The sequence below is a fragment of the Hemiscyllium ocellatum genome, chromosome 7, assembly GCF_020745735.1.
Source record: "Hemiscyllium ocellatum isolate sHemOce1 chromosome 7, sHemOce1.pat.X.cur, whole genome shotgun sequence".
Lineage (NCBI taxonomy): Eukaryota > Metazoa > Chordata > Chondrichthyes > Orectolobiformes > Hemiscylliidae > Hemiscyllium > Hemiscyllium ocellatum.
In genome coordinates this window covers 46019801-46032690 of record NC_083407.1, presented here as the reverse complement: position 1 = coordinate 46032690, position 12890 = coordinate 46019801, and the positions used below count along the sequence as shown (strand labels likewise).

The following is a 12890-nucleotide window of genomic DNA, read 5'->3' as shown; positions in this document are numbered from 1 at the left end:
TCCTTTGTCTCAATTCACATCCATGCTGTTCCAAACATACCTTAGGTTCTCTTTCTAGATCAGTGACCAAAGACAGCCATTCAAGCTTTAATTGAACTTTCCCATGTTCCACATCATTCAGAGGAAACCACTGTGCAACAGGCAGAATGTGTAAGTGAGTTAACGCAATGGCAACAGAATAAAATATTATGAAACCAAAGGATGGCATACAAAGAATCTGCATTAAATTTAGACCAATTGTCATCAATCTGATCAATAATTTTTACTGATACCTTAGATCAAGGATTAATTATTTATAAATGTTTCTCATGTCTTTTGGAGAGGTATCCAAGGAATTTGACTCATTTTACTTCCTTGCAAGAATAACTAACTTCTCTTTGTAATAATATTTTACAAAGACAAGTGATTTAAGAAGAACATTGTCCTTGTCTTTCTATATCATTGCGACGATCAAGGCGGCACAACAATGCCTCTTCTTCCTCAAGTGGCTCAGGAAATTTGGATCCTCATCAACTTATACAGTTGCACAATTGAAAGCATAACAGTTGCATAACGGTCTGGTATACCAACTGCTCTGTCCAGGAGTGTAAGAAACTACAGAGGGTGGTGTGCATAGCCTAGGCCTTTCATGGGAGTCAATCTTCAATTCAAGGACTCCACTTACATGACTCATTGCTATGGAAAGGCTGCCAACACCAAAGACTCTTCACATCCCATAATGATCTCCTACAACCTCTTCCATCAGGCAGAAGATACAGAAGCCTGAACGTACGCACCAGTAGGTTCATGGACAGCTTCTTCCCAGCCCTTATTAGGTTATTGAATGGACTCTCTAGTCTCAAATAATGCTGATCTTGGTAATGTTGATCTTTCTAGTACGCCCTGAGCAATGTTACCTGTATGCCTCTGTCTAAATCTTTTGTTCTGTACATCCTTGCTTAATATGACCTGCCTGTACTGCTTGTAAATGAAGCTTTTCATTGTAGTTTGGTACAAATAACAATAAATAAATTTTTAAAAAATCAATAAAAGCTGTTATTCAAAATACTACTCTGCTTCTTTTTTTAAAATTTGTAACTTGACTAGGTTTAGACTTTAGATATTGTAGGGAAGAGATTTTTTATAAATCAGATGGACAGTTCAAGAGAAAACGTTATAAAGTCAAAGCTGACGATTCTTGAATTTGGCTAAATAGGAATGTTAATATTAACTACTGTGCCAGGCTGCTCCAAACATTTCTCTTCATTTTGCAAAATAAACTCAAAATTGTTTTCTGAAATGACTGCTAATAACCAGTACCAAAGCAAAGGCAAATTATACTGACCAGTACCACAGGATAATGCCAACTATTCAATTAATTTGTACACTTCAAAACCGAAGCAGGAGTAGGTCATTTGCCATCCTACTCCTTCCAGCACTGCTCCACCATTGGTGAAGATCTTGGCTTCAATTCCATTTCTTCCCCTCTCTAACTCTAAACTCCCTTGGAATTAACAATCTGTTTACAACCTTTAATATTTTCATTTCTTTCCATGGAAGTGAACTCCAAAGACTTATAACCTTCAAAAGAAACTCCTAAATGGGAGACTTATCATGCTTAAACTACGTCTCTGAGTAATAGGTTCACTCAAGAGAAAACATTGAATTGAATGCAAGAATAGGGAGGTTATGTTTCAGTTAGTTAGGGCACAAGTGAGACAACATTTGGAGCACAGTACTACTCTCCTTATTTAAAAGGACACAAATGCACTTCAGAAGTTTACTAGACTAATACCTAGAATGAATGGGTTGTTTTATGAGGAAAGGTTGACCAGGATAGTTTTGTATCTGCTGGAGCTTAGAAGAGTAAGAGGTGACTCCATTGAAATACATAAATCCTAAGGGCTGTAAAATTACAGTGGATTTGAGAGGATGTTTTTTCTAGGGGAGGAATCTAGGTCAAGGGGACATGGTTTAAAAATTTGACTTATCCATTTACGACAGAGGAATTTTTCCCACAGCGGGTTATAAGTCTTTGGAACTTGCTTTCTCAAAATGTGGAGGAAGCAAAGACCTTAGATATTTTTGAGCCGGAGATAGATACTTGAAAGGTTAATCCAGTGTAGATGGGTATGTGGGATAAACAGATCAATTATGATTTTATTGAATGGTGAAGCAGGCTCAAGAGGTTGAGTGACCTATTCCTGATTTGTACATTCATATACTCTTTAGAATATTGTATGCTTTATAAGAATATCTATCATTCATGTGAACTCCAAGTGTAGGACTAAACCTTTCTCCTTGCCAACTCCTTAAGTAAGGAGATCAAAACTGTGTACATTATTCTAGGTGCCTCATTATTGCCCAGTATAGTTATAGCAAGACTTCTCTAGTTTTATTCTGTCCTTGTTGCTATTAAGACCAGCATTCCATTTGCCTTCCTAATTGCTCATTACTTGTACCCGCATGCTAATATCTTGTGAATCATGGACAAGAACACTTAGATCCCTCTTTATTCTCCTCATTTAAATTTTTTTTTCAATTCTTTCAAAGTGGACAACTGACATCTTTCACATTATCGTTTATCTGTTAAAATTTTACCCACTCACCAAAAACAGATGCAGCATTTAGTACCTTATGAATGTCAGAAACACTTCTGTATAAAAATTATCAAGGATAATATACAGCACTGCACAGCACCTTGGACTATACAAAAAAAGTCAAGTAAACCTTTCAAAAAAAAGGTATACTTAAAACACTCACAATCCTTTTCAGAAATAAAACTTAAAAATAAAACAGAAATTGTTGAAGAAACTCAACATGTCTGTCTGCACTGCAGGAGAAAGCACTTAATGTTAGTTCCAACATTTGTTTTTGTTCTGACTGCCAACATCTGCAGTTCTTTGTTTTATTATAGTAAAATTAAAAAGTTTCTTCAACTTTCTTTGAAGTCATATATTGAAAAGAATTCTGATCTCACATCAGAATATTTCCAAGGCAAATGTAAAAACAACATCACAATTTCACTCTGTTCACAACCATGGACTGTTCTACTTATCTACTCAAAGATGCAATCTACAATGGGCATTTATTGAGTTGTTTTCAAATCAAAGCACCAGTATTTGATGGAAGGTTTAGCTTCTGCTATGGATTAAATAGTAGAGATTGATAGATTCTTGATGTCTCGAGGAATTAAGGGCTACGGGGAGAATGCGGGTAAGTGGAGTTGAAATGCCCATCAACCATGATTGAATGGCGGAGTGGACTCGATGGGCCGAATGGCCTTACTTCCACTCCTATGTCTTATGGTCTTAAATAGCTATTGTAATCGTATTCTATCTAATCTCTACCATTAAGAGGATAGCTCTTGGTGTACTTACTTCTTCCACAACTCTGTCTTTCATCACCTCACCAAGATCTATAACGAGGCTGTACATCAGAACACAAAATAAAATTACAGCAAGTCAAACTTTGCGACATGTTTCAATTTACATTGACTACATATGCCAGTTTTGAATTGGTAAACCAGCAATAACCCGAGATGATCAGTGAAAGCATTAATTTAGTTAATTGTACTACATAATCAGTAATTAGAAAAGTGCATTGCCTGATGTAGTTGTAAGTTATAAAGACACAGAAAAGTTCCAGGTTGAGGGAGTCCTACTTTGTACTGAGTAAATATCTGCTAAGCAAACAAACAGGGACTCTACCATGGGCCTTCCTGATCACTACTTTTTGACCCCATGTGCTGCACATGTGTAGTTTTTTGGTAATGGATGTCAGGTAAAAGCAGAAAGTGTCAAATTTTCAAGTTTTGTAGAAGACAGGGAAAAAAACTGACTTTTGCACAATCTTGCAGAATTGTTCAGGATCCTCCCTGAGGAGTCTCACTGATGACTGTGTTGTGGAGCTATTCATAGGGCATTTAAGAAAACTTCCATCTTCACATACCACCAGCCAACCTCTCACTTAAGGGCACCAGCAGGCTGGCAGTGCCTTGGAAATCATTTACTGTCAGTATCTTCAGGCAATTTTGAAATACAAATTTTGAAATATTGTAAAAAGGTTACACCTGACCTGCCAAGGAAGTCATCTTTGTCTGGGTCTTCATCAAAAAGTTCCAACTCCAAATCCTGACCAGGGGCCTCATGAACTACTGCCTGAAATGAAAGCAGCAAAAGCTTTAGAAGCCATTTACTCTTTCTTAAGAGCAACTAAAATTTTCTTATTTCAGTGTCAACGTAGAAATTACTGATTAAAAATGCCAAGCTTTTGGAATTGGGACATGGGGAAGAAGGTGGATGCAGAGGGGAAAAGTTCTAAAGTTTAAAAGATCTTACCTCATAGATTTCATACCATTCAGGATTTAAATTTACTTTAATTGTTTTACTGCGAAATGTCTGTGTGCCGACTCGAATAAGAGCATATGGATCAGACTTCCCTTGTACCATGCCCATAAGGTATGTGTCTTTGCTGATCAAATCAGCAGCTTTGTTTAGATAAATTCTCACCACACCCTGCAAAATAAGCAATTGCCAACATCACAATGGAAAGTATTATCTAGATGCAAATTTCTTTTTGCTACTGCAAAGAATTGCTCCATAGTATTACATATGCTCAACTTTGATTTTGTCCTGACCCTGATATTGCCAGAAATTGAGAGCATTGGCCTTCAGCTTGCACCTAAACACCATAGGTTAGAACATATGCTGCCCAACAAATATGTTTGAGTGTGGGTGGGGTTCTCAGAGCAAGCGTATGGCCCCTCTGTCACCACACTTTGATCTCTCTGAACTTTTATGTGGAGGGAAGGGATAGGCAGCTCACCAACCTTGGATTGACCATTGCCCTTCATAGACCAATTAAAAGCCATCTGGAGGAGGCCCACATTATTTGGGTAGCCAAGCACATTTAGCAGTCTGGGTTCAGGTTGGGCAAGACGGATATATCAACAAATGGTTGGAGTCACTGGACACTGCAACGGCTATGGGGCCCTGACAACATTCTAGCAATTATACTGCAGACTTGTGCTCTAGGACTCGCCGGTCCCCTAGTCAAGCTGTTCCAGTATAGCCACAATATAGACATGTGACCTACAAATGTAGAAAATTGCACCAGTGATATCTTGCACACAAAAAGCACAACAAATTTTAACCCAGTCAATTACTTCCCCTTCAGTCTCCTCTCAATCATCAGGAAAGAGATGGAAGGTGTCATCAATAGTGATATGAAGCAGCACCATGTAAGTGATACCCAGTTTGGGTTCCACTAGGGCCACTCAGCTCTGGACCTCACTAAGCAATGGTTCAAACATGGACAAAAGAGGGGAGTTCCAGAGGTGAGGCAGGAATGACAGCCTTTGACATCAAGGCCACATTTTACGCAGCATAGCATGAAGATGGGTCAGCAAAACCAGAGTCGATGAGAATGGGCGAATCTCTCTGCTGGTTGGAGTCATATCTGATTCAAATGAAGATGGTTATATTTTTTGGAGATTCATTATCTCATTTAAATGGTGTCTTTGTAAGGGTTGCTCAGGGTAGTGTCGTAAGCCAAACCATCTTCAGCTGTATCAATGACATTCCAATCCTCAATAAGGTCAGAAATGGGGAAGTCCACAGATGATTGCATGATGTTCAGCAGCATTTACAAGTGCTCAGATTTTGAAGCAATCCCTTCCCAAATGCAGCAAGTCATGGACAATAGCCAGACGAACTGATAAGTGGCAAGCGATTGTCATGCCACACAAATGACAGGCAATAGCTATCTACATAAAGGGAGAATCTAACCATCGTCCTTTGATATTCAGTGAACCTCCCCTATGAACATCCTGAGAGTTAGCATTGACCAGAAACTGAACTGGTCAAGCCACAATGGTTACAAGAGCAAGTCAGAGGCCAGCAATCCAGCAGTGACTCCTGAAGTTTGTCCACCAACTGTTAAGCATGAGTCAGGGAGTGTGATGAATACTCCTCTCTTGCCTAGATAAATGCAGCTCCAAAAAGTCAAGAAGCTTGATACCATCCAGGATAAAGCAGCCATTTTATTAGTATCACTTCCATAATCATTCAGTTACTCCATCATTGACATTCAGAAGCAGCTGTGTTTAACATCTACATAATACCCTGCAAAATTCCTCCAGGCATGTTTGACATTACTTAAAACCACAACCAGTGCAATTTAGAAGGACAGATAATAGGAATGATATAGGAAGGGAAAAGGTTGAGATTCTGAAGGGAGATTAGAGAGAGTTAGGCAGAAATTTAAAAAGGAGGTCCCAAGAGTAGTAATATCTGGATTACTCCCAGTGCGATGAGCGAGTGAGGGCAGGAATAGGAGGATAGAGCAGATGCAAGCATGGCGGAGGAGCTGCATAGGGGAGAAGGATTCACATTTTTGGATCATTGGAATCTCTTTTGGAGAAGATGTGACCTGTACAAGAAGGACGGATTGCACCTAAATTGGAAGGGGACTAATATACTGGCAGGGATATTTGCTAGATCTGCTTGGGAGGATTTAAACTAGTAAGATGGAGGGGGTGGGACCCAGGGAGTTAGTTAGGAAAGGATCGATCTGAGATGGGTACAGCTGAGGACAGAAGTGAGTCAAACAGTCAGGACGGGCAAGGGCAAGGTAGCCTTAATAAATTAAACTGCATTTATTTCAATGCAAGGGGCCTAACAGGGAAGGCAGATGAACTCAGGGTGGTTAGGGACATGGGACTGGGATATCATAGCAATTACGGAAACATGGCTCAGGGATGGGCAGGACTGGAGCTTAATGTTCCAGGATACAAATGCTATAGGAAGGATAAAAAGGGAGGCAAGAGAGGAGGGGGAGTGGTATTTTTGATAAGGGATAGCATTACAGCTGTGCTGAGGGAGAACATTCCCAGAAATACATCCAGGGAAGTTATTTGGGTGGAACTGAAAAATATGAAAGGGATGGTCATCTTATTGGGATTGTACTATAGACCCCCCCCCAATAGTCAGAAGGAAATTGAGAAATAAACTTGTAAGGAGATCTCAGCTATCTGTAAGAATAATAGGGTGGTTACGGTAAGGGATTTTGACTTTCCAAACAGACTGGGACTGCCATAGTGTTAAAGATTTAGATGGAGAGGAATTAAGTGTGTACAAGACAATTTTCTGATTCAGTATGTGGATGTACCTACTAGAGAAGGTGTAAAACTTGACCTAGTTTTGGGAAATAAGGCAGGGCAGGTGCCTGAGGTGTCAGTGGGGGAGCACTTTGGGGCCAGCGATCATAATTCTATTCATTTTAAAATAGCGAAGGAAAAGGATAGACCAGATCTAAAAGTTGAAGTTCTAAATTGGAGAACGGCCAATTTTGACGATATTAGGCAAGAACTTTCAAAAGCTGATTGGAGGAGATGTTTGCAGGTAAAGGGACTGCTGGAAAATGGGAAGCCCTCAGAAATGAGATAACAAGAATCCAGAGAATTCTTGTCATCTCCCCGTGTCTGCGTGGGTTTGCTCCTACAGTCCAAAGATGTGCGGGTCAGGTGAATTGGTCATGCTAAATTGCCCGCAGTGTTAAGTAAGGGGTAAATGTAGGGGTATGGGTGGGTTGCGCTTCAGCGGGTCGGTGTGGACTTTGTTGGGCCGAAGGGCCTGTTTCCACACTGTAAGTAATCTAATCTAATCTAACAACATAGAAAGTATATTCCTGTCAGGGTGAAAGGGAAGGCTGGTAGGTATAGGGAATGCTGGGTGACTAAAGAAATTGAGGGTTTGGTTAAGAGAAAAAAGGAAACATATGTCAGGTATAGGCAGGATAGATTGAGTGAAGAGTATAAAGGAAGTAAGAGTATACTTAAGAGGGCAATCAGGAGGGCAAAACGGGGACGTGAGATAGTGTTGGCAAATAGAATGAAGGAGAATCCAAAGGGTTCTTACAAATATATTAAGGACAAAAGGGTAACTAGGGAAGAGAATAGGGCCCCTCAAAGATCAGCAAGGTGGCCTTTGTGTGGAGCTGCAGAAAATGGGGGATATACTAAATGAGTATTTTGCATCAGTATTTACTGTGGAAAAGGATATGGAAGATATAGACTGTAGGGAAATAGATGGTAACATCTTGCAAAATGTCCAAATTACAGAGGAGGAAGTGTTGGATGTCATGAAACGGTTAAAAGGTGGATAAATCCCCAGGACCTGATCAGGTGTACCCGAGACCTCTGTGGGACGTTAGAGAAGTGATTGCTGGGCCTCTCGCTGGGATATTTGTATCATCGATAGTCACAGGTGAGGTGCCGGAAGACTGGAGGTTGGTAAATGTGGTGCCACTGTTTAAGAAGGGTGGTAAGGACAAGCCAGGGAACTATAGGCCGGTGATCCTGACCTCGGTGGTGGGCAAGTTGTTGGAGGGAATCCTGAGGGACAGGATGTACATGTATTTGGAAAGGCAGGGACTGATTCGGGATAGTCAACACAGCTTTGTGCATGGGAAATCATGTCTCACAAACTTGATTGAGTTTTTCGAAGAAGTAAAAAAGATTGATGAGGGCAGAGCAGTAGATATGATCTATATGGACTTCAGTAAGGTGTCCAACAAGGTTCCCCATGGGAGACTGATTAGCAAGGTTAGATCTCATGGAATACAGGGAGAACTAGCCATTTGGATACAGAACTGGCTCAAAGGTTGAAGACAGGCTGGTGGTGAAGGGTTGTTTTTCAGACTGGAGGCCTGTGGCCAGTGGAGTGTCACAAGTATCTGTGCTGGACCGTCTTCTTTGTAATTTACATAAATGATTTGGAGGCGAGCATGAGAGGTACAGTTAGTAAGTTTGCAGATGACACCAAAATTGGAGGTGTAGTGGACAGCGAAGAGGGTTACTTCAGATTACAATAGAATCTGGACCAGATGGGCCAATGGGCTGAGAAGTGACAGATGGAGTTTAATTCAGATAAATGTAAGGTGCTGCATTTTGGGAAAGCAAATCTTAGCAGGACTTGTACACTTAATGGTGAGGTTCTAGGGAGTGTTGCTGAACAAAGAGACCTTGGAGTGCAGGTTCATAGCTCCTTGAAAGTGGAGTCGCAGGTAGATAGGATATTGAAGAAGTCGTTTGGTATGCTTTCCTTTATTGGTCAGAGTCTTGAGTATAGGGGTTGGGAGGTCATGTTGTGGCTGTACAGGACATTGGTCAGGCCACTGTTGGAATATTGCGTGCAATTCTGGTCTCCTTCCTATCAGAAAGATGTTGTGAAAATTGAAAGGGTTCAGAAAAGATTTACAAGGATGTTGCCAGGGTTGGAGGATCTGAACTACAGGGAGAGGCTGAACAGGCTGGGGTTGTTTTCCCTGGAGTGTTGGAGGCTGAGGGCTGACCTTATAGAGGTTTACAAAATTATGAGGGGCATGGATAGGATAAATTGACAAAGTCTTTTCCCTGGGATTGGGGAGTAAAAAATGAGGTCTGCAGATGCTGGAGATCACAGCTGCAAATGTGTTGCTGGTCAAAGCACAGCAGGTTAGGCAGCATCTCAGGAATAGAGAATTCGACGTTTCGAGCATAAGCCCTTCATCAGGAATAAGAGAGAGAGCCAAGCAGGCTGAGATAAAAGGTAGGGAGGAGGGACTAGGGGGAGGGGCGATGGAGGTGGGATGGGTGGAAGGAGGTCAAGGTGAGGGTGATAGGCCGGAGTGGGGTGGGGGCGGAGAGGTCAGGAAGAGGATTGCAGGTTAGGAGGGCGGTGCTGAGTTGAGGGAACCGACTGAGACAAGGTGGGGGGAGGGGAAATGAGGAAGCTGGTGAATTCAGATTTCTCCAGCTTCCTCATTTCCCCTCCCCCCACCTTGTCTCAGTCGGTTCCCTCAACTCAGCACCGCCCTCCTAACCTGCAATCCTCTTCCTGACCTCTCCGCCCCCACCCCACTCCGGCCTATCACCCTCACCTTAACCTCCTTCCACCCATCCCACCTCCATCGCCCCTCCCCCTAGTCCCTCCTCCCTACCTTTTATCTCAGCCTGCTTGGCTCTCTCTCTTATTCCTGATGAAGGGCTTATGCTCGAAACGTCGAATTCTCTATTCCTGAGATGCTGCCTAACCTGCTGTGCTTTGACCAGCAACACATTTGCACCTGGGATTGGGGAGTCCAGAACTAGAGGACATAGGTTTAGGGTGAGGGGGGAAAGATATAAAAGAGACATAAGGGGCAACGTTTTCACGCAGAGGGTGGTACATGAATGGAATGAGCTGCCAGAGAATGTGGTGAAGGCTGGTACAATTGCAACATTTAAGAGGCATTTGGATGGATACATGAGTCGGAAGGGTTTGGAGGGATATGGGCCAGGTGCTGGCAGGTGGGACTAGATTGGGTTGAGAGATCTGGTCGGCATGGACAAGTTGGACCTAAAGGGTCTGTTTCCATGCTGTACATCTCTATGACTCTATAACATCATCACCTCCAAGTTCTCATCCAAATCACACACCATCTTGACTTGGAAATATAACACCATTTCTTCAGTCCTAATCCTGGAAATACTGCTTTCTCAGCATTGTGAGCCTACCTACTCTCAGCACCTTGAGCTTTTGTGAATGTTGAGCAACAAGAAGGTTTAGTGGGTGAAGCATGTGACATGAAAAGTACAACTTTACTTGGGAGGAAAAAAATGAAGTTCTCTATTATTGAATGGTGCATTCTTTTGAAGGGAGGGAAAGCTCAGATGAAGCAGTTGATTGGCAGGATATACCTGTGATCCTCATGGTCTTGATACATCTTTTAAAAAGTAAAGTGAAGTTGTGTGTGAAAAGGTAGAGAGAACACCAAATTTGAAGAAGTGACGTGTAGCAAAAGGAACACAGATTTTGGAATATAGGAACATATCAATGAATATGTTAGTAAAAGAAATGAGTCCTGGATCTTCCATGCTAAGAGCAGAAGGCACGGATGACAATGCTTCCAAGATCACACCCAAGAAAGACCACATTCATCAGATAGGGAAATGTGTGAAGATGACACACCAATGTGAAATCCTAAGAGAGGATTAAAGATGGAGCTAGGATACTGATGCACATATGTAGAAATAAGTTGTTCATGGTGAAGTAGCTAATGGGCTGGATGTTGTGGTGACGCTGCGCTGAACAGATCCCAGACAAGCTCAGCTACCTAATAGCATGACATGAAATGAATAATGCGGACCTGAGATCAAGAAACATCTTTTAAACAACTAAGAAACTGACTTCATTGAGAAACTGATTTTAAAAGCGCAATAGTCTGAAGGAACTATGCAAAAAAACCCAGGAATTTTGAGCTTAAATGTTTTTAGTTATTGGTTACAGTAAGAAAAACCTAAAAAGTGAATTTGTTGTGTTGCTGTTTTCAGCAATTAACTTGATTTCAAAATTTCTTTTTAAACCTCAATTAATCTGAAAGGTATTGTAGCAGATTTTCTTGATGTGCATTGTCGAATGCAGGTCAATAACCAACTTTACAGACCTCATTCTGAACCATTACATTGTAATATCAGCATTTGAGTCACTATAAGAGATCAAATGATTCCTTAGCAACAAAAGCAATCATCATACCCCTGAATCAGTGGTTAGCATCCCTATATAACTACATGCATACGAGACATGCCGCAACACAAACATAATCAAGATAACCTTTGGATGCCTAAACAATGCTTCTGCTAGCTGGATTACTTTGGAAGCATCCTGTAGTACTCTCCAATGCACACATTATAGTTCATTTTTTCTGTTGCATCAGCACAACCTCACAAGGGCACAGCCCTTGCCATCAGAAAATATTGAAAGTCAATTATTCACCCATGCATATTCACTTATTGCCTATTTTCTGTGTGCCATCACCTGGCCTAGTGCTCCTTTGCAGTATTATCTCAGTTGACGCGCCATGGTAGGCATAAAGCCGAGACCTGGCTTTGAAACTGTACCATCATGTTGCTGCAATGTGGACTGCTAGGTTGATAGGCAATAACAAAGGCGCTGTAAAGTGGTAGTGGAGAACAATAGTCATAATTCTTTGAAGACAGCATATTCAGGCAACTTGGAGCCACTCCCATGCCCTATAGCAAGTACATTACCAACTCAAAATCTGGAACGTAGATTTCTGGACTGCTGTGAATGCGTGCAAATCCCACAGACTACTGGCATTCTCAGTTGTGGAGGTAGTAGCCTGAATTAATAATCTAATTGAAGCAAGCTGGCCTTGCGCAGCTTTAATCTGAGCTTCCATTATAACACTGAGCCTGAATGATTTCTACTTGGGGTGCAACGGAAGCAGATATCAGCATGCATCCTGTTTAGGTTATAATGGAAATAGCCACCACTTTATTGTGTGGTGTACACCTGCAAAATGAATAATAATGATGTATCACATGATTACATACAGCAATCTGGAAACAAAAAGACGCTATTGATATGTGAGAGGAGACGTTCAACTACTATGCTGTAAATATACGAATCTTAAAGGAGGCAACTGGGTAGAATTTTGGAGACTAAAACTACTTAAGTCCACATACCTAATACATTTTCATGATAAAGCCCTCTATGAAATTGGTGCCAGACTTTACATTTCAACAGTGATCACAGAATTTCTGGCAAGCTTGTCAAGACACCAAATATTTCAGTTTTCCGTACATAGTTCCAAAGTGCTCTACTCTGTCCTATGCAGATATAGTGACAGGGAGCTGGGACTTGCACTGCCTCTTCATTCTGCTGCAAGGCCATTTGCGTCTAGTGTCTCATCACATGCAGATTGCCTTTCTAAGCTACTCTCCAAAGCATACAGCCTAAGAATCTGAGCTCGTTGCTGCAACTAGTGATGCTTCTTTATCATTCATCTCTTCTTCCTCTCCTGTTTCTCCTGCACCATTACCTGGCTTGGATCTAGTTCTCATGTCTCCTGCATTTCAGTTAGTCAAG

The 12890-nt window shown here is 41.4% G+C and overlaps 1 protein-coding gene across 2 annotated transcripts in view; it reads right to left on the bottom strand.

The window, feature by feature from the left end:
• LOC132817063 (extended synaptotagmin-3-like) overlaps window positions 1-12890 on the bottom strand; it is a 138956-nt gene that overhangs the window by 22864 nt on the left and 103202 nt on the right. For both annotated transcript variants that reach the window (XM_060827155.1, XM_060827154.1), the window contains exons 9-12: window positions 4320-4496; window positions 4057-4139; window positions 3360-3408; window positions 41-130 (exon numbers count right to left, since the gene is read on the bottom strand). In XM_060827155.1, coding sequence (XP_060683138.1) covers window positions 41-130; window positions 3360-3408; window positions 4057-4139; window positions 4320-4496 — 399 coding nt within the window. The remainder of the gene's footprint in view (window positions 1-40; window positions 131-3359; window positions 3409-4056; window positions 4140-4319; window positions 4497-12890) is intronic.